Raw genomic sequence first — 24,029 nt, 5'->3', positions numbered from 1 at the left:
CACCTGCGAAAACCATCTGCAACTGCAATTACACTAAATTTGTCAAACCATGCACGAGGACTTTGTTTCAGACCAAAGATCACTTTCTTGAGCTAGCAGACTAGATTCTCCCCCTGAGCAACATACCCCGGAGGTTGCTTCATAAACACTGTCTCAACTAAGTCTCCATAGAGAAAGGCATTCTTCACATCAAGTTGACAGAGTGCCCATGATCGATTCATAGCTACCAACAGTAGAATGCAAATGGAATTCAGACGAGCAACTGGTGAAAAAGTCTCAGCATAATCAACACCATAAGTCTGAGTAAAACCACGGGCCATCAACCGAGCTTTATAGCGATCAACTGTACCATCAGCTTTGTGCTTGACAGAGAAGACCCATCGGCAAGTGACGACGCTGGCATCAGCAGGGCGAGGCACAAGCTCACATGGTACCAGAGCTCTTGGTTAAACCCTAGCCGCCGCCACCACTACTCCAAATCCTAGCCTTCCATCCACCGCCGCCACCACCACTCCAAATCCTAGCCTTCCATCCACCGCCGCCACCTCTACCGCCAGCCGTCGTTTATCTCTTGTCGTTCTCGTTGGTCTATGGGCACTTGGTGATGGTCTTCAGCCCTCACCAGTGATGCCCTTGTCTTGTTGCTGAAGGATTTGTCTTGTCGTCGTCATGTCTTCGTCTCATGATTCTTTAGTTAAGAATCTCTATTGTACCTCGCAAAAGTTGGATGGGAGAAACTATGTTTTTTGGGCACAAAGAGGAAAGCATAAATTAAAAATAAATTCAGGAAAATTTATATGCTTGAAGTCAGTAGGCACAAACCGAGCTTATTTGTGAGCACACAGCTCACTTCAGAACATGAAAAAACAACTGCGCTGCAGTAGCAACAACAATAACAGCAACTTCAACGACAATGGGGAACAAAAAAAACTTTCTTTGAATTAACAAAGCATAAATTTAAAATAAAAACTAAAATTTCTATAAAAAAAAATTACAAAATTGAAAATCATATTTTAAAAACTGAAATTATTTATGAGCAACAACAAAAAGGAAACTAACTATGCCCAAAAAAATAGAATTGGACTTCACTTTGTCTCACCTTACATCACCATTTATAGACAACATGCAATTTGAAAATATAAGTAAAAAGAAATTAGAAGGAAAGATAGTACTACCAATTGATCCAAAGACAAAATATAGAGCACTCGATTGTCCAAAACTAGTCGATTTCTATAGTCTGTGTAGACTGAATTCTTGTCAAACCCAAACTAGAAAATTCTATTAAAACTCAACTTATAAATAAACATGCTCAAAATTTTCAAATTTAAATATATAATAATCTTAATTTATTTCAAATAATGTACATTTAAGGCAAATTTTTTTTAATTATTTAAAAAAAACCATGATTTTTTTGTTTCACTGAAAAGCTTTACTTACGCTTATAGCGTTTAAGCTTATTTAGATAAGTAAAAGTCTAACTTAGGAAAATATAAAAGAATATTTATTTCTTAATTTAAAAAATTTAAAGTCATATTTAATTTTTTAAATAATTAATTATTTTTTTTATTTTTTTATTTTTTCAAGATGTATAAGTTACTAAACAGGCGCGCTGGGAAGCAAGAGGGCACTCAACCGCCACGTGAAAGGAACTATGTACTGGTGGGCTAAGTTCAAAGTTAGTGCTTATCATCTTTGATATTTTCATCTGGAAAATTTGTTTCTGATATCTCAAGGTTGTTCATTAATATGCCCTTATTTTTAGACTTTTATTCATTTGAGTGATTGAAGAAGATTCTCCAAAATAATGGATTGGTTTCTCTGTTATAGAATTTCTTGAAACTTGCTGTCACTATAATTGTTTGATTTTTCCATATGGCTCAATCATCTTAACAATGAATTTCTTGTGTTCAAATTGAGCCAGTTAGGGTTTTGTATGGTAAGATTTTCAGAAAAATGTTTAGAAGGTTATTCTTTTGAAGGTTAAATGTAGAAATATTGTGTCATAATTTGGGATAGTTGAGTTCAATTAATTCTTTTACAGTTCTTGAAGCAATTATTGATTTTGGACTCTTCATTGTACTGATTTTATTCACATTGGCATTCTCTGCCGGAACTATGGCCGTTGCTTATATTCTATTTGTTACATGTATACATGTATGTACGTATGTATATATATACAGTTGTTGTTAGGTATACTAGTATTATTATCTTCTATATGTACCCAAGGTGTTACTTGTTTCATTATTCATTGAATGAGGATCTAATCTTCTCTATCTTCTATCTTCTATCATGGTATCAGACTAGGTTAAACTTCTCCGGTCATCTTCTCCGACCAACTTCTCCGGCCATCCTCTTCGGTCCTCTTCTTTCGGACATCCTTTGGCGGTCATATTCCTCGTTACTCTTCATCAACCTTCTCTAGTTATGGAGAAGTTAGGGTGGTGGGTCCCTATGTAACATGGTATCAGAGTTGGGTCCCACGTCGATGCCGGGTTGTGCCTTGGATGAGCTAGGATCTTGGGTCCCACATCCGCTGTGGGCCCGGGGGGTGTTGGGACGTAGTGGCTCTGGTCCATAGTCTCACATCGCCTGTGAAACCAATTCTCTCTAGCTTTCATATACCCTTATCAAACCTTCCCCATAACTTCAGTTATGGAGAAGTTAGGGTGGTGGGTCCCTACTTTACACGGCCTTCTTCTACTCCATTATCTCCTACAGATCAACAGTTTTTAGCTATGTTTCGGCAGTTCCAGCAATTCTATCTGGCAGACTCTACCTCCTCTACTGGACATGCAAGTTCCACTTAGGTTGCTCCATCTGCTTCAGGTAGTTTCTGTCCTCTCTGGCTTCTTGACTCTGGTGCTTCTATTCACATGACCTCTGATGCCACTCATTTGCACCATTCCCATTCACCGTCTCATATCACCGGTGTTCGCACTGCTGATGGCACACTTCTTCCTGTTTCCTCTACTGGTCATTTCTCTTCTAGTGGTTTCTCAATTCCTTCAGTCTCTCATGTTCCTCGTTTATCCATGAATCTTATATCTGTTAGCCAGCTTACTGATCATGATTGTTAGGTTACCTTTGACCGTACCTCATATCGTGTGCAGGATCGCAGTGGGATGGTGATTGGAACTGGCCGTCGTCAAAATGGAGTTTATGCGTTGGATTCCCTTCGTCTTCCATCTTCACCTGAACTCGTTCATCACTGTTATACTGTCGTTCAATCTCATCATAAGTGGCATCATCGTCTTGGCCACTTATGTCCATCTCGTATGTCGTCCCTTGTTCGTCATAGTGTTTTAGGAGCTGTCTCTCCTCCTTCTGCTGTGGTCTGTCCTAGCTGTAAACTCGGTAAGAAACTCCAACGCCCTTATCCTTTGAGTGTATCTCAGACTAGTGCTCCTTTCGAACTTATTGACTCTGATGTTTGGGGTCCTGCTCCCTTTGTCTCTAAAGGTGGACAAGCTATTATGTTCTTTTTATAGATGACTACACTCGATTTACCTGGCTTTATTTTATATCTCATCGTAGCCAGTTATTATCTATTTATTGCTCTTTTTCTGCTATGATCCACACCCAGTTCTCTGCCTCTATTAAGACCTTTTGATCTGACTCTGGCGGTGAGTACACCTCTCATGCCTTTCGTGCCTTTTTGTCTTCTGAAGGCACATTGCCTCAGTTATCTTATCCTGGGGCTCATCCTCAGAACGGGGTGGCTGAACGTAAGCATCGTCACATCTTAGAGACGACACGTGCTCTTCTTCTAGGCGCTTTTCTTCCCCCTCATTTTTGGGCTGAAGCTGTCAGCACTGTTGTTTATCTCATTAACCTACAAACCTCCTCTCACCTTAATGGTCGTAGTCCAAGTGAGTGTCTTCATGGGACACCTCCCCGCTATGATCATCTCCGTGTTTTTGGTTGTCGTTGTTTTGTTTTACTTTCACCTCGGGAGAAAACAAAGCTAACAGCCCAGTCTGTTTCATGTGTTTTTCCAGGATATAGCCTTGAGCATAAAGGCTATCGTTGTTATGATCCTGTCACTCGTCGTATTCGCATTTCTCGTGATGTTACATTTGATAAGTCTACACCCTTCTATGCTTCTCCTTCTTCCACTGAGTTCCCATCTCCCTCTGTCCCTCTCTCATTCCTTTTTCCTACCCCTTCGGCTGAGCATACTCCTCCTGTATCCTCTCCTCCATCATTCAATCCTCCTGTCGAGTTTCTTTCTCACTCCTCTCTTGACCCCTCTCTTCCTTTATCTATTGAGTCTCCTGTAGTGTCTTCCCCTGCTTCATCTGTTGAGTCTCTTATAGTATCCTCCCCTCCTCCCTTGCTTCCTCTTGCTCACCCACCTATTCGTTTCACATACCATCGTCGGGATCCCGCAGAGCCTCCTTCTCGGTCGGTCATCTCTGACACTTTTCCTACTATTGATTTAGCTCGTGAGGTACATTCTCACATGTATTCTTTACGCGATCGCTCTACTTTACTTCCTCCTGTTCGTTACGCTTCTGCTAGCACCAGTGTTTCAGATGTCTTTGAGCTAGGTACCTACCGAGAAGCAGTTCGATCACCTGAGTGGCAAACTGCCATGGCAGAGGAGCTTGATGCTTTGACTCGGACACATACATGGGATCTCGTTCCCCTTCCTTCTCATGCCGTTCCCATCACCTGTCATTGGATCTACCGTGTGAAGACTCGTTCTGATGGGTCTCTCGAGCGCTATAAAGCGCGTTTAGTTGCTCATGGCTTTTAGCAGGAGTATGGTCGTGACTTTGAGGAGACTTTTGCCCCAGTAGCCCATATGCATACTGTGCGCACTTTAGTTGTTGTTGCTGCTGTTCGTGGTTGGTCCCTTCATCAGCTTGATGTGAAGAACGCGTTTCTTCATGGGGACTTGAAGGAGGAAGTTTACATGACTCCTCCTCCCGGCCTTCGGGTGCCTCCAGGGTCTGTTTGTCGTCTTCGGCGCGCTCTTTATGGCCTCAAACAGGCTCCACGGGCCTGGTTTGAGCGGTTCAGTACAGTAGTTGAGGCTGCTGGTTTTACCCCCAGCATACATGACCCGGCAGTCTTCATTCACTCTTCCTCTCGTGGGCAGACCATTCTTCTTCTATATGTAGATGATATGATCATTACCGGTGATGATTCTGCTCACATTACCTTTGTGAAGCAGAAGTTATGTGAGACTTTCTTGATGACTGATTTAGGTCCACTTCGTTATTTCTTGGGTATCGAGATTACTTCTCATCCTGATGGATACCGTCTTTCTCAGCAGCGTTATACTCACGACCTACTTGCTCGCTCTGGTTTGACTGATACCCGTATTGTTGCTACACCGATGGAGTTACATTTGCAGCTTCGTGCTTCTGATGGCATTCTCTTATCTAATCCTTCTCGCTATAGACATCTGGTTGGCAGTTTGGTTTATTTAGCCGTCACCCATCCAAATATTTCCCATGCAATTCACATCCTCAGTCAGTTTGTTGCGGCACCAACTTCTGTTCATTATGTTCATCTTATTCGGGTACTACGATATCTTCGTGGCACTGTATCTCGTGGTCTGTTCTACTCACGTCAGTCCACTCTTCAGTTGCAGGCCTATTCTGATGCTACCTGGGCCAGTTCTCCTGATGATCGAGTCTCTGTCACTGGCTACTGTATCTTTCTTGGTTCTTCTCTTGTTGTTTGGAAGACCAAGAAACAACCTACTGTTGCCAAGTCTAGTGCTGAGGCTGAGGTTCGTGCATTGGCTTCTACCATCCAGGAGGTGCTTTGGCTGCGTTCGATTCTACAGGACTTTGGTGTACCGATTACATCTCCCATTCCTATTCATTGTGACAGTACTGGCGCCCTTCAGATTGCTGCAAATCCAGTTAAACATGAGCTGACCAAACATATTGGTGTGGATGCACACTTCACCCGATGCCATGTACGTGCCCAGACTGTATCACTTCACTATCTTCCTACAGAGGTTCAGGTGGCTGATTTCTTTACCAAGGCGCAAACATGTGATCAGCATTTATTCATGTTGTCCAAACTCAAGACGTACGATCTGCCTTGAGTTTGAGGGGGGGTGTTACATGTATACATGTATGTACATATGTATATATATACAGTTGTTGTTAGGTATACTAGTATTATTATCTTCTATATGTACCCAAGGTGTTACTTGTTTCATTATTCATTGAATGAGGATCTATTCTTCTCTATCTTCTATCTTCTATCACTATTGACAGTTTTGGCAGTTCCAACATCAATACTTACAGTATGTATGCATCATCCTTTTGCAAAAGTTTGTTTAGCCTTTTAAAAATTTTGAAGTGCTTATATTTTACTAAAATTTTCCTCTATATGAACTGTATATGGTTTTATACGAGTGGACTGGATACTAACATGTGACATGCACATTTGAGTATGGAGAATGAAAACTCACGTCATGATCATATCATGTGGTTTTGACAAAGATTTCCAAATTTGGCCAAAACTGAATTAGTTTGGTCTTCTTAGTTGGGTGGCAATTTTCATTTTTAGTGAAGCAAGTCCCTTATAGCTGAAATTGCACAACTTTGCCCTTAGTCGATATACATCTGACTTGTACAAATCATATGTTCTGCCTGAGACACAAGTAATTAATTTTTGTGAAGTGGCCATTCCTAAGTGAATATTTTGTGATTTACCACCATCTTTCATGATTATCACCATCAAAATAGACAGGCTTCTATTGAAATTTTAAATTCTTTTAAATAACTAGCATTTGCAAGATCTGAACACGTGCGATGGTGTCAGAATTCTACTGCTAAAGATAGGGACAATGAACTAAAATATGTTTTCATTTTACATTGCTTCAATGTATTTTCCTCTTAGAACATGTGACAGATGTTTGACATGTTTTAGTGAACTCATTTTGAATTTTAGTTTTCACAATAGTCTATAATGATTAGCATCGGTTTTTCTTTTTTGTCCTTTAACCATCCTCGCTAGCTAAAATTATAAAAGACAAAATCGAGTCCAAAACTAACTAAAACTTCTTGTTTTTCTCTAATTTATATTATCTAACACCCATTTACCAACTGTTTCTCTCTTCTTCATTTTTAGTATTGATATCATTTTCCTTTTAGTGCCTTTTGTAATTTCCTCGATGATTTTAGTTGTGGACGATTTTTTCATTGGTAGGTTTTACTGCACCAAGCTAGTTTATGAAATTTTTTTCTCATCACAATGTGCATTTGAAATATGTTTTTTATTTTTTAAGTGTACTTTGGGTGCTTCAAATTTCTACTTGAGATTTAAGCCAAACTGCTTTTAATGGAGCATAAAATAAAATAAGAAATAGGTTTAGTAGTTTCAAAATGATGCTGAATGGAGTGTAAAAACATGATGAGCACATGGACAGAGACATTAATGTTATGTTGCAATTTGAACTTCGTTTATAATTGGGACCATCAGATGCTTGTTTAATAAATCAAATTTAAATATATAATATATGGGCCTGGTTGATTTGTCTAGCTTTTGTTGAAAACTCTCCATTGGGAATTTCCAAGTCCCCCTTACAATCCTTTCCTGACATCTTTTCCATCTATTTCAGCTTAATTAGAGGCTGATGCTTCTTTGGGTTGCCCTTGGTTTTATTGTGTACTCTATTGGAGCCACAGTTGGCGCATTCACTGCATTCCTCCATGGAAAACGGTATGCAAAATTTATGATATCCGGGACTCAGTTCATTTTCATGCAGCTTATGCATTTTTGATATCAAGAAAATTATGCATTTGTTGTGTTTATGTCTCTTTTCAGAATGTATAAACAAATCGAATGCTCTGAAATTTTACATGATTTTTATCATTGATTTCACGCGCCATGACATTTTTTGATCATTGAATATATCTGATTGATAACACTTATTTATATTGGTATGCAAAGATCATAATGAAGATTTATGGCATTGCCACCGTAGTCATTTATTTCTTGCTGTCTGGTTTCTGAAGACTTTGGTTGTGGGTGTTAGAAGAGGAAATAATGAAAGAAGAGGAGAAGAAGTGAATCAATGCTCATCTCATATTACTAAACAAGTGTGATCATGGGGCTTCATATAGAAGCTAAGTATACAGGTATACTCATGTATATACATACATACATCTAATATACATACACATATCTAACACCCCCCCTCAAACTCAAGGCGGATCATGTGTCTTGAGTTTGGACAACATAAAAAGATGCTGATCACGTGTCTGGGCTTTAGTGAAGAAATCAGCCACCTGAACCTCGGTAGGAAGATAATGGAGCGACACAGTATGAGCACGGACATGACAACGAGTGAAGTGTGCATCCACACCAATGTGTTTGGTCAGCTCATGCTTGACCGGATCAGCAGCAATCTGAAGGGCTCCCTGTCTCGTCACGGTGAATAGGAATAGGAGAATGAATCGGTACACCAAAAATCCTCTAGAATGGAGCGAATCCAAAGCACCTCCTCATGCGGTAGAAGCCAAAAGCACGAACCTCGGCCCTCAAGACTCGGACTTGGCAACGAGTCTGCTGTTTCTTAGTCTTCCAAACAACAAGGGAAGACCCAAGAAAGATACAGATGCCAGTGATGGAGACTCTATCATCGGGGAGCTGGCCCAAGTAGCATCGGGAATAGGCATGTAGGGCGAAGAGTGGACTGGTGTGAGTAGAATAAACCACGCGAGACAGTGCCACGAAGATATCGCGATGACTCGAAGAAGATGTCCATAATGAGCAGGAGGTGGGAGCCGCAACAAACTGACCGAGAACGTGCACAGCATGAGAGATGTCGGGGACGTGTAATGACGAAGATATATCAAGCTACCAAGAAGATGCCTATAGCGAGTAGGATCTGGTAAGGGAGTCCGATCAGAAGCACGAAGCTGCAAATGCAACTCCATCAGTGTAGTGGCAGTACGAGTATCGGTCAAGCTAGAGCGAGCAAGAAGATCAAGAGTGTAACGTCACGAGATAATCGATAACCATCAAGATGAGATGTGATCTCGATACTGAGAAAAATAACGAAGCGGACCCTAGATCGGGTCATCAAGAAGGTCTCACACGCTTTACGCTTCACAAGAGTAATATGAGCAGAATCATCACCAATAAGAATCATATCATCCACATACAGAAGAAGAATGGTCCGACCACGAGGTGAAGAATGAATAAAGACTGTCGGATCATGAATGCTCGGAGTAAATCCAGCAGCCTCAACAACTGTACTAAATCTCTCAAACCAGGCACGAGGAGCCTGCTTGAGACCATAGAGAGCGCGGCGAAGACGATAAACAGATCCTGGAGGCACCTGAAGACCAGGAGGAGGAGTCATGTAGACCTTCTCTTTCAGGTCCCCATGAAGAAAGGCGTTCTTCACATCAAGCTGATGAAGAACCCATCGACGAACAGCGGTAACAGCAACTAATGTACGAACAGTGTGCATGTGGGCCACAGGGGCAAAAGTCTCCTCATAATCACGACCATACTCCTGCTGAAAGCCGCGAGCAACAAGACACGCTTTATAGCGCTCGAGAGATCCATCAGAACGTGTCTTCACCCGATAAATCCAGCGACAGGTAATGGGAATGGCATGGGCAGGGAGAGGGACAATATCCCATGTGTGAGTCCGAGACAAGGCATCAAGCTCCTTATCCATGGCAGTCCGCCACTCAGGGGATCGAATCGCTTCCCTGTAGGTACCTGGCTCAATGACATCTGAGATACTAGTGCTAGAAGAAGCATAACGAACAGGTGGATGTAAAGTGGAGCAATCTCATAAAGAGTAAGGAGGAAAGGATACCTCAGGAGCTGGATCAATAGTAGGGGATGCGTCAGAGAGGACCGGCACTAGTGGAGTCACAGTGGAATCTCGATGATGGTAAAGTAAACAAACTGGCGGGTGAGCAGGAGGGAGTGAAGAAGAAGAGGTAGACACGGCAGGAGACTCAACAGATAGTGGAGAAGGAGGATCAAGAGATGAGTGACTAAGAAGCTCTGGAGAAGTGAGGAGAGGAGGAGCGTAAGGCATAGGGGAAGTATCTGCAGGAGAAAAGGGAGGAAAAAGAAACGAGAGAGGAACCGAAGGAGAGGGAGACTCAGTAGAAGAAGGAGAGGTATAAAAGAGGTTGGCTTCATTAAATGTGACATCTCGAGAGATACGAATACGACGAGTAACAGGATCATAGCAACGATAACCTTTATGCTCAAGACTATATCCCAGAAAAACATAAGAGACGGACTGGGCGGTGAGCTTGGTTCGCTCCCGAGGTGAGAGCAAAACAAAACAACGACAACCAAAAACACGAAGATGATCATAGCGAGGAGGTGTTCCATGAAGACACTCTCCTGGGCTACGATCATGAAGATGAGAGGAAGGTTGAAGGTTAATTAGATAAACAGCGGTACTAACAGCATCAGCCCGGAAATGAGGAGGGAGAAAAGCACCAAGAAGAAGAGCATGAGCCGTCTCTAAGATATGACGATGCTTGCGTTCAGCTACCCCATTCTGAGGATGAGCCCCAGGACAAGATAATTGAGGCAAGGTGTCCTCAGAAGCTAAAAGAGCACGAAAAGCCTTAGAAATGTATTCACCACCCGAGTCAGATCGAAAGATCTTGACTGAGGCAGCAAATTGGGTGTGAACCATGGCTATAAAAGATCGATAAATAGACAATAACTGACTACGATTATGCATAAAGTAGATCCAAGTAAAGCGAGTGTAGTCATCAATAAAAATAACATAATAGCGGTTACCTCATTTAGAAACAAAAGGAGCAGGACCCCAAACATCAGAATGAATAAGTTCAAAAGGAGCAGTAGTCTAAGATACACTCATAGGATAAGGACGTTGGAGCTGTTTACCAAGCTTACAGCCAACACAGACAACATCAGAAGAAAGAGAGACAGCTCCTAAGACGCCAAGACGAATAAGAGATGACAGACGAGAGGGACACAAATGACCAAGACGATAATGCCACATATGATGAGATAAAACGGTAGCATGATAGTGATGAACAGGCTTAGCGGAAGAGGACAAATGAAGAGTATCCAACACATAGACTCCATCATGGCGGCGGCCCGCTCCAATCACCTTCCCACTATGATCCTGCACACGACATGAGGTATAGTCAAAAATAACCTGACAGCCATAATCAGTAAGCTGACTAACAGACATAAGGTTCATGGATAAACGAGGAATATGAGAGACAGAGGGAATAGAGAAGAAAGTATAAGAGAAATGCCCAGTAGATGAAATAGGGAGGAGGGTGCCATCAGCAGTACTAACTCGTGTAATATGTAATGGTGGATGTGAATGATGAAGATAAGTGGCATCAGGAGTCATATGAAGAGAAGCACCAGAATCAAGAAGCCAGAAAGGACAGGAACTACCTGGAGTAGAAGGAGGAACCTGAGCTGACCGTGCATGGCCAGAGGAGTCGGCGAGATGAGACTGCTGAAACTGTCGAAACATCGCCAACAACTGATGATCGGCAGGAGACAGTGAAGGAGATGATGATGTAGCCGGAGACAGTAGAGCAGGAGAGCCCTGGACAGAATATGCCTGCTGATGGGAGTGAGGTAGCGGTAGAAGAGGTGGTGAAGGAGCAGAACGCGGAAGTCAACATTCACGCTTGAGATGACCAAACATACCACAGCAGTGACAAATCACAGTGCGTTTCGGCCGTGTAGAAGAAGGCCGAGATGAGACAGAAAAAGCCGGGGGTCTAGTAGATGAAGACGAAGAGACAGAAGAAAGGCGAGGGACAGCAAGAGCATTACCTCCCCCTGTAATGGAAGCCCGGAGACGGATTTTCTCAGCACGAACAAAAGTGAAAGCATCATCCAAAGAATAGACCGAGGGGGCATGCAGTAACTGAGCCCGAGTTTGCTCAAACTCAAGACGAAGGCGCATAATGAACTCATACATACGTCGTGTCCCATCATGACTACTACGACGTGAGCAAGACTCAGAACAAGTCAGGATCTGGGCAGCATGAGTAGCACAGTAAGGAGGAGTTAGAGCATCAATCTGACGCCATAAGGCACAATACCGGCTATAGAACTGGTCGACAGTATTCTCGCCCTGCTGAAGACTAGAGAAAGACTGATATAAGGTGTAAAGTTGTGCCTCACTGGAACCACAGTAGCGGCGCTCAAGATAGTCCCACATCTCCAGAGCAGTGGAAAGATCAGCAATCTGAGTACGAATATCAAGAGTGACCGTCTGACAGATTATCATCTTAGCTGTAGAATCGTCAGCAGCCCATTTCTCAAACTGCTGCTCAAAGACTGTGAGAAGAACAGAGGCCTCGGTGGAGGGAATGGTGTCAGGGATAGAAGGGGCAGTAGGAGCAGTACCGGTACCATCAACGTGATGAAGAACACGGATGCCATCAAGAATTCGCTTAATAGTGAGCCGCCATGCAATGTAGTTGGTGCCATCAAGAACAACATCAGAATGATGGAGATTGCGATGACGCAGCTCAGGTAGTATCCCACTGAATCCATAACCATCCATTTTTTTTTTAAATTAATCACACGTGTACAGTACCAATTAAATCAATGTTGGTGCTTTTGAAGACAGAGGGTCTCTTTAGATTGGCAGCTTGTGTTTGGAAAAGGCTCAAAGCCTTGATTCAAGGAAATTCAAAATTGGGGAGGGCTGAATGATTGGCTGGTCGGCGGAGCATCATCACCTTCCGGCGAGCAGCGGCGATCGGGCGAGCAGTGCGCGATCGGGCGAGCAAAGACGAGGAAGTCATTGCGGGCGGTTGAGGGGCGCAGCAGTAGGTCGAGGGCGCATATGCGCTGGTCTGGCCGGAGCGCACGCACTGAGTCCCGGGGCGCGCAGTCGGACGCTGGCCGGGCGAACGGGCGACGCTGGGCTGGGCGAGCAGGGCCGCGCGGCTGGGCTCTGCGCGCGGCTGGGCGAGCGGTGAGCTGGGGCTGGGAGTGCTCTGTGCGCAGCCGAGACGCGGATCTAGGGGCGCGGCAGGCTCGGAGCATGGAGCTGAGACGCGCAGATTTTTTTGTTTTTTTGTTTTTTTTTTGAATGAATGAATGAGGGGATGAAAAAGAAGAGGTATAAGAAAAGAATGAAGAAGAGGTATAGAGTGGCCGGAGAAGATGGCCGGAGAGGAAAACCTAGTCTGATACCATGTTAGAAGAGGAAATAATGAAAGAAGAGGAGAAGAAGTGAATCAATGCTCATCTCATATTACTAAACAAGTGTGATCATGGGGCTTCATATAGAAGCTAAGTATACAGGTATACGCATGTATATACATACATACATCTAATATACATACACATATCTAACAGTGGGGATGATATCCATTTTTTCATTTATCCCCACCGGTCATTAAAAATGATATGATATGCATACATACATACATACCCATTTTTTCTGTAGAGTATTTCGCCATAGTTTCTGCCTGTTTTGAGGATTTAATCAGATGCTGGAGGCATTAGTCTGCTACTGTTGCTGCAAAAGATTTTTCAAAATTATGTTCAAGAATGACATTTTTTGCTATTTTGTTCATGCGCAATCATCAACACAAATTGTTCTAGGAAAGAAGAAAATATAGTGTGCATGCTAATGATTCCCTAAACTGTTTCTGGATTTACATGTTAATTTTCCGTACTATGTTTAAATCTTAATTTTTTTTTTTTTTTAAGCTTGGGTAGTTTGATTGTGTAATATTAACCTGTCACATTATGGAGTTTAAAAGAAAAGAAATTGTGGGGCCAAAGTTTTAGTGTGAATATGATCTTGCAAATCATCCATCCTTATTTTCAAGTTATAATTTACATAAGCTTTCTAAACACTTTTTTTTACAGAAAATCCAGATAAAACCACTTATCTAGACATAAAAATTTGTAACCTACAAATTTTGGATGTTGGTAAATTTTCCCATTTATAATCCATTTATTTTTTTATTAATTGTGAAGAAACTGATTGGAAAGTCTTTTGAACAAGTATGAGCAACATTGCTTGTATTGTTGCTTGTTCAAGTGCATGTAGACAAAACTCTGCATTATGCTATTTTAAGGACTTAAAAAATAAATTTAATGTATTTCCCTTTAATTATTTGAGAATACATGTTATTAGACTGCTGTTTTTTTCGGGTATGCTATCAAACCTTAACAATGTTTAATTGTTTGTACGCTATTTGTTATGAATATTCTCCTACGAAAATGGAATGGACGGTGTTTTTTTTGGGCACAGATTTTAATCAATTTTGTTATGAATCCACTTGTTTATCATTAGAAATTTAGTTTTTGCTTCGTATTATTGTACTAATCAGATAATGAGATCTTTTCATGAATATTGAGCACTTTGCATTTGACTGATTAGCATTGACTTACCATTGAATTGCAAGAAACTGTTTGCAAAGGCTACAAATTAAAGATCAGAAGAAATTTTTAAGGTAGTGGATTGATTAAAATGAAGTGATATAGCCTAGATACAATGAGCATGTGTAGCAAATATTGGGTGGCAGAGATAATGAATATGAAGCAGATAGCAGACAGTGCAACCATTCATAAGTTTTATATTGAGGTGAGGATCCATGCTAAACAACTACAATGGTAAGAAACACAGAAGATATCTTGCTTTGAGCTTGAATGCAGTAAGTATTGAGATCAAGAAAAAAAAACCTTCTAAAACTTCAATGGCATTGGATGTAAGATCTATGATTTATTAGATTCTGACACAAGTATCTGATATGGCAAAGTCTATGATATAGATTCCAAGACATGCATGTCAAGATATTTATTTATGTTGTTCATCTATGCATGTTTGTTGGGAATCATTTCAACTTAATATTTATTGGAAACTCTAAATTCATTTTATGCAAAATTTCCCAACATCTGGATGATCTATCTGTATTATCCTCTGCTTTTTGAAAAAAGTAAACCAAAAATAGTTAGCATGCTTTGAGAAAACATTTAAAAAATAAACACCCGCCCAGATAAGTGGACAGTATCAGTTTGTAATTATATGCAGCAACTTATAGGCTAACATCAAATATGGTTCAATTGATGTGCCTTCATGTTGCATTTTTGTTATTTTGTTAGTAGTATACCTTGGTTAACTCGCGAGGTCTTTGAAAGTGGCAAATTAATGTGTGTATGCATGTGTTTGTGAAAATTGATAGGATAAATTTAGGAGTTCAGTGGAGTCTCAAATTAATGTGTGTATGCATGTGTTTGTGTGGTTATGCAACAAGTCATCATATAAATGGATTGGTAGCAGTGATCTGTGATATATGTTTGGTTAAAGAAATATTGATTTGTTTTTCTTCATACCAATTCTCAGTATTCCGCATGTATTCCACCAGTACAAATTTTTGTTGAACTGATGGACAGAACTCATCTTATTGAATTAACAATGCATATATATGCACAATATGTATAGATCAGAAATCATGTAGTATGTTACTATACAAACATATGTGTCAGGCAATCATTCATTGCCAATTAGGAGGAATTTATGTACATATATATATTATCCTGTCAAGAAAGCAAACAAGTATCTATTTATACACTTGGTGACTGATCTAAGTCCAACAAATTTGCCCGTCTTCCAATTCACAGTTATCGGAAGCAGTTTTCATAGAAAAGAACCATACTCCATGATCTGCATCATACGTTTAACTTCCCTCTCCAAACTTTGATTGAGCTTGGCAGTTTGTTCCATCTGTAGAATATATGAAGAAAGAACCGTAAGTTATTTAACAATGAATAAATTACCTCCGATTCTCTCTTTATTTTCAGTTAAAAAGAGTTGTGTATGCATTACCTTTTCACGCACAATTCGAGCTGCCTCTCTTTCCTTTTGTATTTGTGTCTTTCTTTGATATTCTAACCTAGCCTTCTCTGCTTAATGGGGAAAAAAGTTAATTGGAAATTCATATAATATCTTCATTTTATGGTAAATTGTTTTGAATTTCACTGACATTTTATATTCCTTTCATACGAAATGAAAAATAGCTAAGTTAATTTACTTGATTTGAACATACAACACAAGAAGTGGTTAAGAATGAAAACATAACAATATGACGAAAGTATATTGACTTTTAAATTGATCATGTTATGAGTAGATTATGTTCATGTATATTGTATTGAATTATAAGCCTAATACGTTCAATGTTGAACAAGAAATTTTTCAGAAACAAAGAAATTCAGATTATAAAATATTCAATAGGCATTGCAAACCCAAACTCTAATTTGAAAAAAAAAAATTCTGAAAATAATTGTGATTAATTACCTTCCGGATGTTGTTTCTCTAAATCTTCTACTTTTCTCTGCATCTCCACCTTTAGGTTAGCTTGTATGTCCTGGATACAGAAAAAAAAAAAAAATACATAACTATATATGATATTATTGGCAATTTCAGTTATAGAAGAAATAAATATTACAAAAGATAAGGAGAGGAAATTACATTAAGTTGCAGAGTTTTTTGTGCTTTGATAATAATATCTGCGAAACGAGCTTTCATCTTTGCAACATGAAGAGCTTTAGATGATGAAATTTGCTCCTCCATCAAATCATTATTTTTCCCTGATTGTTGAAAACACCAACCATCAACCATTATATATGTAATTTAATCTAATTTAATAAAAAAAATCCTTTAAATCATTAGAAGAAAAAATAAAATAAAACCTTTTTGTGAGAGAACAGTATCAAGACTAGGTTGAGCCTTGGCTTCAGAAACTGCATTAGCATCTGAGACAACATAAAATTTATATTATCTTAGAAACTGAAGCACTATTCAGCAATTAACTAGATGACATAATAGCATTATGCTCTCCATACATTTTCTAGGCTGAAAATTTGCTGAATTGGCTGTGCATCTATAAGTATCCAAAGGCTTGTCATCATGTTCTTCTGCAACACCATCTAACACAACAATTACAACATCTTCAGAAATTGCAACAACAAATCAACAGCTATACACATGGATAGCATTAGAAAATTTACTACTAACTATATACCTTTGCATGTCTTCAAAGTCTGCAAACCCTGCTTGGCCTCCTTTGCTTTTGATAATAAATTTTTGTTGACAATTGCAACCTGTTTAGACATACTTAACGTGAATATCATGGATTGAAAAATAATAACCATAATACTTATTGTTATCAAGGCTAACAACTAATACCTTTTGTTTCTTTTCTGGCTGAGATTCTGGCATATCAATCCACCACTTGTTCCTTGTCTTCCAACTTACATCAAATATGTTACTCAATTCTTTGGCTTTGATATGAACTTCATGGGTGGAAGGATGGTTTTGAATAGCATTAACAAGAGTCTGCTTAACATCTGCGGCGAACCTAGACGTAGTCGGGTAGGCCTTGCAATCGAGTTTCCGTTCTATTCTGCGCAAGTCCAAGTGTTTCTGAAGAAGAACACTTGTGTGATTCATTAGTTTCTTCAAAATAATACTGCATTGTTTCTTTCGAGCGGGATCCATCCTCTCATTGTCTTCGTTGTTGATCAGTTGCATGATGGTTGTTGTTGATTCTGAACTCCTTTTCCTTCTAATTGTGGTTGAAGTACAAGTGGATGCAGGCATCTTTCAAATGACTTTTGTTCACAACTCTCTGTATATGAGATAATCAATGCTGATTAAATCAAAACGGAAGGTCTTCACAAATAATTCAAACCATTGAAAGGAAAGCTATTTCTATAGCCTGTGTAGACCAAATCCTTGTCAAACCCAAACTAGATAATACTATTAGAACTCAAACTCAAACTCAAAATTTTTCAAATTTAAGTATATAATAAACTGTATTTATTTCAAATAATGTATATTTTAGGCAAACCTTTTTTTTTTAATTATTTAAATATTCCTGATTTTTCTGACTTCACTGAAAAGCTTTACTTAAGCTTTAGATAAGTAAAAATCTAATCTAACGCGGAGGCAACAAGTGATTTTGTTAGTGGTAGAAGTGGCGGGAAAAGTATAAGATTTTTTTATAGTACCCCTAGAACTTTTCATATTTGTAAATACTTTCATGATTTTTTTTTTAATTATTAAAAAAATTCCTGAAATCTTTACATTATTGCAAATTGATCTTTTAAATTTTTTTTTTTTTAAAGATTTGTATCCTTTAGTAATGATGTTCAATCAACTTAATTAATTAAAACCCAAAAAAATATTTGAAAAATATAATAGAATATTTATTTCTTAATTTAAAAAATTAAAGTCATATTTAATTTTTTGAGTAATTTAAAACCATAGTTTTTTTTTTAATTTTTTAAGTAAAATACGTGGGAATATTGTTTTAAAGGTGATTATAATTAGTTAGTTAGTTAGGATTATATATATATATATATATAAACAAGGTGTGCAAGTTTTTACCAGGGACATGCACTTAGGGAACTCTATTGAGCAGCCTGACTACGCTCAAACTGACATGCGCCCAGGGCCCTCCCCTTCACGTTGTAGAGGATTATATACCACTACATTAAGCGCCCTTTGATAGTTAGTGTTTATCATCTTTGATATTTTTGTCTCAAAAACATTATTTGCGATTTCTCAAGATTGTTCATTAATATGCTCTTATTTTTAGACTTATTTTCATTCGAGTGATTGAATAAGGTCCTCTAAACTAATGGGTTGATTTCTCTGTTTAGTACTTACATAAATTGCTCAAAAGCATTTTAGTTTCATCTTTGTGTTCATTACTATTTCAAACATATTCATGATAATTGAAATAGCAGTTTAACAGCATGAATATGTCTGAAATATGCCAAGATTATGGCATGAGAGATCAAAATCTTCTTTCCTATCAAGACAATAACATTCATTTTTTTTTTTTTTTGAATAAAATAACATTCAAATCAAAATCAAAATTTATATTATATATATAAAAAAAAAGACACACATTAGATGGGACTGGCATTACTTTAATTTTTTATTATTGATAGATTTAAAAATCTTTTAAATTCAAACATGTAAAAGTAATTCCTAGTTTTCCTGTTTTTAAAAGCAAAATTTTCGAAAACATCTAACAATTATTCTCAATTTTTTTTATTCTACAAATACTTTTAAAAAAACAATATAAAAGAATATATTATCAAACAACGTTTTCTCTAATATATTAAAGAAATAGATATAATTAATTTAATTAAATGGGTTCAAAAATGAATAATGATAATATACACATATATGCAAAGAGCAATGTTATTTTTACCGAATAAATTTACCGAATAAGTTTTCCGAATAACTTAAATGCCAACTTGTTATCTGCATCCTCATCCACGTCATTTTTTCTTAATATAAACTTCAAATTTAAACTTTAAAATCCTTAAATACTTAAAATTAAATATATATATATATATATATATTTAAAATCTTAAATCCAAATACTACAAAATATATACCCTAAAAATCTAAAAACTTAAACCCTAAATATGAATACTAAACCCTAAACCCTAAATCCTAAACCTTAAACTGAAAATCACAAACCACATATTTGTAATTTCCAGTTTAAGATTTAGGAAAAGAATTTTCGGTATATCAAATTTATCTTTTACAAGTAAAAATTTAAATTTAAGATTTAGATAATAAAAAAAATTAAATTTAAAATAAAAAATAAAAAAATAATGGATATTGATATAGATACTAAAAATCTATTCAGTAAAAAAATAATTACTCATATACAAAACTTAGTGACATTCAAACGTTTGATTAGTGAGTGATTACCGAAGTGTTCATCACCCAACCACATTGGATTAAAGATGAGATACATTCAAATGTTTCGAATTCGAGTCTCATTGGCCGTAATGATAATAGTAGATCCCCGATCATGGATTCAAACTTGCAGCCCACACCACACGTCACTCCTAGACATTCAATTCCCGACCATGCACACACCCTTGATTTACAACACTTGCCGCATTTTTTAAATAATAATAATAATAATAATAATAATAATAATAATAACCACTAGAGCAACAAACAAGGCACATAAAATGTAGAGCCACATTATAATATTCATGTACAACAAAACAAGCAACGAGTTCACTGTGTATGCTTTCTCTCAAATACACTTCTGCTGCAGCTTCATAAATATAAAAATTAGAAGAATGATCTCAGATACTGACTAAATACCCACAAATGAGAAAAAAAAAACCAAGAACACAAAGATTCATCAAAAATCATACATAAAAGTCACCTAACATCTCTTTCAGCAGGCGCGTTAAAACCAGAGACTACTCAGGCATCTAAACCAAAATACAACAAAAAGATTATTTTATCAATTCGGGCTTTCAGATTACACAGATTCTATGCCAGAGATCGCGTTAGCGCTAACTTAGTTCCAGAGTTAAACGGCAGCTGAAAGAATACACCTCTACCAACTATCTTAAGAGTGAAAACCATTTATCGAAATCAAATAGCATGTTGCACTATATTCATTTCAACCTTTTCTTCTTACCTATTTCGGGAGAGTCATCTAGCAATACGAGATCATCCTCTTCATTATCATCGATGTCTTGAGGCATGCCTTGATTCGCAGAACTACTGCCTGGGTGGTGAGCTATTGATGCTTCCTTGTCTGGTCTTTCTGATATTTCAAAGTGCTTTCGTTTTAAACCACTGGATTCAATAGGTTCTCGGCCAGCTGTTATCTCAACCTCATCTGCATTGTCCAGTTTTTCGAGAGCAGCGGAACTACTCTCCCCATTGCTCTTAATCCGGTCGTCTTTCTCAGTAGGAGCTGAAGTCCATCCAGATAGAACCATCCCATCAGGCTCATTTTCTTCATCAAAATCTTCTCTGCAAACATTGTTGAAATAGTGCCAAATGGTAAGAGTATAAATCAAGATCATGAATATAAAAGGGATGCAAGACTTTTTTTTAGCATAAAATCGGACAACAAAGTGATACATAGACTAGGTGTTAAAAAAAATGGAAAAAGAAGAATCAAACGGCACATTTAACATTCACATGTTCATCCAATGCCATCATGTCACAGCTTCAACGTAATCAGTTGTTTTACACAAAGCTGCATTCATGTCACAAAGATACATGTCAGAATGGCTACTACAGGCACATAAATAGCCCTGCTAAGGATTTGCTCTCACACATTTATGCTAGCTCTATATAAGTAAAATGAAGTCATTTTGATCACTGGCAGCCAATTAGAATAGGGTAAATGCAAGTAAACTCTGGATGGATGGGTAGCTTTAGTTCACCAACCTTTAATCTGTTGGTCTCAGTTGGAAATCATCAATAAATCTTCCACTTGAGTTTGTTAACCAAATACTCTCAGATGCATCCAGGCAGTCAGGAGCTTGTCTATAACCACAACAAAATTTCAAGAAAGGTCCACTGCTCTAATAATTAATCTCAATGGGTAATATGAGGCTCAATTTTTTACGTACATGCAAACATTTATGGCTTCTTTTATTTATTTTGAGAGACAAGTACCAAAATACAATAACTTCCAGATTGTTTATCTGAAATTTGAGAATCAAGCATGAAAAATAAATCTGTTGAACTCAAATGATTTGAGCACAAACAAAAATGATTATATATATAAAGAAAATGATCAGGAAGTAGAAACATGAAATTTCTGAATTTGGTTTTGATGCATATCGAAACTGAACTGTTTCAATCATGGTTTCAGAGTCAGCATATTTTTTATTTTCAAAATAAGAAAGGATAGAACTCAAAAGAGGAAAATATAGGGGAACATGCATAAATACAGAGATATAAAACAAACTTTGATAGATAATTAGTAATCACCAAGATTGGTTAATATTCTCCTACTAAAGGAAATCTCTAATTTATCCAACGAAATGGATGTCTGATCAATCTAATGATATAAATAATATTGGAAAATTTTCCAAAATTAAACCCATCAACTGAACTAATCCAACTTTTACTTGAGGAAAAGGGCACCACATTTGAGTGATTTTTGCTGAGCAAAAAATAAAGTCTGCTTTTGGTCAAAACAACTATACCCTTTCATTTATCCTGGATCAAATCCCTCCTCGAGTTATACACTTTGCCAGATGTGTTATTAATGAATGTTACAGTGACAAAACTAGGTCTCCATAATTTTTAATATTAGTTAAAATCCTGAAAATAACATGAAAAAAAAGCCAGGGAAACACAGTTGAGGTATTGTTGTAACCATTATCACAAATTCACAAGGATATGATATCTACATATGGGCATCACCACCTAAGTCCTGAGTTCTCTTTCTCATCAAAAGAAGTTCTTGTTTACAAAAGGAGCATCATATTCCCGTCAAAGGATCCATAAAGGCAATGATTTATTTTGATGGAGCAGAACTAAATAATTGCTGTATGCAAAGAATCATCAACTTTGCAACATATTAATAGAGAACTTACTGCATCATTTTAAGAGCCTTCTGAAGCTGAAGAGGTTAAATCTCAAACTATAATGTTTAGTATGATCAATAAACAACTATGAACCAAAAAAGAAGAACAGGAAATCCATATTCTTTATCTGAAAGGTACCATGTAAACTAACAGTAACCCAATCTCCCCTTGAACAGCTACAAATTAGTGCTAGCATTACATTCTGATATAACAAGATGAAATTTCATGACTCAATTTAATAAAGTTCACTTTACATATGTTCAACTTTAATTTGGATGCATATTCCAGAAAAATTAAACAAAGGTTCAATATTCCCACACTAATGAGTCATCCAAAAGGTCTTCAGTCAATACTTAATCATCATGTTTGGATTTTCTAAATCTTGTCTGAACATAGAAACAGCTTATGATCAGGGCGCTGGTACATATTTCTGAATCTTACCATCCCACGAGAAAAACAAGAAATTCAAGCAATGTTCAAAGTCAACCATTTTTTGTAGTTTACTTGAAAAAAATAAAGTAATGATCTAGAAGATGATAAAGGTTTGAAACTAAGTATTTATGCTTAGTTATTTCAGTATTAACAAATTAAATTTGGCATCAGTGCCAAATGGCTCAAAAGGAGTTGACTACCACAACACAATATGTAATAAGTTATTGATCATTCTTCAAAGCAACTGTTTTTCTAATCAATGTACACCAGTCTTCACAATATCACTATATTCATAAGTGAGATCCAAGCTCACAAGAATGTCATTCACACAATTGCATTAAGTTCTTTTCTTCAATCAATGTAAAATGATAACAAAACTAATGCCAACAGTCTTCATAGCATCACCACATTCTTTTGTGAGATCCAAGATAACAAGAATATTATTAGATAAAGTGAAAAATATTCAATCTAGATTACTATTAAAAGATAATATCTACTTTGTCATCCTTCAATCAATTCACTACTCTGGTCAACATTTGAATCCGGTTCTGTCCCATTAATTTTGACGAACTGTTTGTATCTATTATCAATATAACAAGCAACCAGACAATCAGATAGATGCATATCTAAAACAGAGAAGTCTTAGAAAGAAACAAGAGAGAGAATCTACTTGGTTGAACTTGTGAGACCAGCAAATAGAAATAGAATCATTAGATGACCAAAACATTGAATCTGTATGTGCATTTGCACCCAAAAGCATATCAGCTTTTCGTGTGGATGTATTCAACTACTCACTTATGTGCAAGTGAGAAAGAGCATAGTATGCTGTCAATTATGATATCCACAAGTCAAATAAAGAAGGGAATGACAGATCAAAGCATATGCAAGTAAGTCATATATGCAAGACCTGTGCTTGATGCTAATATTGCATGAGAATTCTTGCTGAAGATCTTCAATTGTAACAATCGTTCCACTAATAATTGGAGCCGGAAGTTCAGCCAACACCTGCAATTTTAGATGTGTCAATCTTTGAGTGATATAAAGAAACATCAGAGCACAAAATAGTCCAAAGAGAAAAGTTCCTGACCTTGTCAAGGTTCTGATTATAACTTGCAGCAACATCTTCTTCAAGATCATCACCAACCTCATAGATAAGGGTGGAACCAAGCATGATCAAAGGGCAATTCATCCCCAGCTTGCTCTTCACAATCTTTTCAATGAAGTCTCGA

The 24,029-nt window shown here is 37.7% G+C and overlaps 5 protein-coding genes and 2 long non-coding RNA genes across 7 annotated transcripts; 1 reads left to right on the top strand and 6 right to left on the bottom strand.

Moving 5' to 3' along the window:
* The first annotated feature begins 4,777 nt into the window (after positions 1-4,777).
* LOC120273154 (uncharacterized mitochondrial protein AtMg00810-like) lies at positions 4,778-6,227 on the top strand. Its single transcript, XM_039279798.1, has one exon. It carries the CDS (start codon positions 4,808-4,810, stop codon positions 6,065-6,067), a length of 1,260 nt encoding a protein of 419 aa, XP_039135732.1. The 5' UTR covers positions 4,778-4,807; the 3' UTR covers positions 6,068-6,227.
* A 3,554-nt stretch (positions 6,228-9,781) lies between these two features.
* On the bottom strand, positions 9,782-10,654 carry LOC120273153. The gene is made up of 2 exons (XM_039279797.1): positions 10,489-10,654; positions 9,782-10,047 (listed from the first exon to the last, which is right to left on the bottom strand). Exons 1-2 carry the CDS (start codon positions 10,652-10,654, stop codon positions 9,782-9,784), a joined length of 432 nt encoding a protein of 143 aa, XP_039135731.1.
* A 372-nt stretch (positions 10,655-11,026) lies between these two features.
* LOC120273152 lies at positions 11,027-12,526 on the bottom strand. Its single transcript, XM_039279796.1, has 2 exons — positions 11,398-12,526; positions 11,027-11,113 (listed from the first exon to the last, which is right to left on the bottom strand). Exon 1 carries the CDS (start codon positions 12,524-12,526, stop codon positions 11,627-11,629), a length of 900 nt encoding a protein of 299 aa, XP_039135730.1. The 3' UTR covers positions 11,027-11,113; positions 11,398-11,626.
* A 2,942-nt stretch (positions 12,527-15,468) lies between these two features.
* LOC120273375 lies at positions 15,469-16,472 on the bottom strand. Its single transcript, XR_005540512.1, has 4 exons — positions 16,454-16,472; positions 16,280-16,349; positions 15,812-15,888; positions 15,469-15,709 (listed from the first exon to the last, which is right to left on the bottom strand). It is a non-coding gene; the product is annotated as an uncharacterized LOC120273375 (long non-coding RNA).
* Positions 16,473-16,549: 77 nt separating this feature from the next.
* On the bottom strand, positions 16,550-16,898 carry LOC120273502. Its single transcript, XR_005540551.1, has 3 exons — positions 16,828-16,898; positions 16,675-16,737; positions 16,550-16,572 (listed from the first exon to the last, which is right to left on the bottom strand). It is a non-coding gene; the product is annotated as an uncharacterized LOC120273502 (long non-coding RNA).
* Positions 16,899-16,923: 25 nt separating this feature from the next.
* On the bottom strand, positions 16,924-17,619 carry LOC120273151 (transcription factor GTE12-like). The gene is made up of 3 exons (XM_039279795.1): positions 17,171-17,619; positions 17,007-17,085; positions 16,924-16,961 (listed from the first exon to the last, which is right to left on the bottom strand). The coding sequence occupies exons 1-3, from the start codon at positions 17,582-17,584 to the stop codon at positions 16,924-16,926; spliced, it is 531 nt and encodes a 176-aa protein (XP_039135729.1). The 5' UTR covers positions 17,585-17,619.
* Positions 17,620-19,985: 2,366 nt separating this feature from the next.
* Positions 19,986-24,022, bottom strand: LOC120273094 (SUMO-activating enzyme subunit 2). Its single transcript, XM_039279742.1, has 3 exons — positions 23,888-24,022; positions 23,708-23,805; positions 19,986-20,794 (listed from the first exon to the last, which is right to left on the bottom strand). The coding sequence occupies exons 1-3, from the start codon at positions 23,987-23,989 to the stop codon at positions 20,431-20,433; spliced, it is 564 nt and encodes a 187-aa protein (XP_039135676.1). The 5' UTR covers positions 23,990-24,022; the 3' UTR covers positions 19,986-20,430.
* Positions 24,023-24,029: the final 7 nt, after the last annotated feature.

This window comes from Dioscorea cayenensis, chromosome 12 (assembly GCF_009730915.1).
Source record: "Dioscorea cayenensis subsp. rotundata cultivar TDr96_F1 chromosome 12, TDr96_F1_v2_PseudoChromosome.rev07_lg8_w22 25.fasta, whole genome shotgun sequence".
Taxonomy (NCBI): domain Eukaryota; kingdom Viridiplantae; phylum Streptophyta; class Magnoliopsida; order Dioscoreales; family Dioscoreaceae; genus Dioscorea; species Dioscorea cayenensis.
Note: the sequence above shows the minus strand (reverse complement) of the source record. Positions and strands in the feature narration are given on the sequence as shown.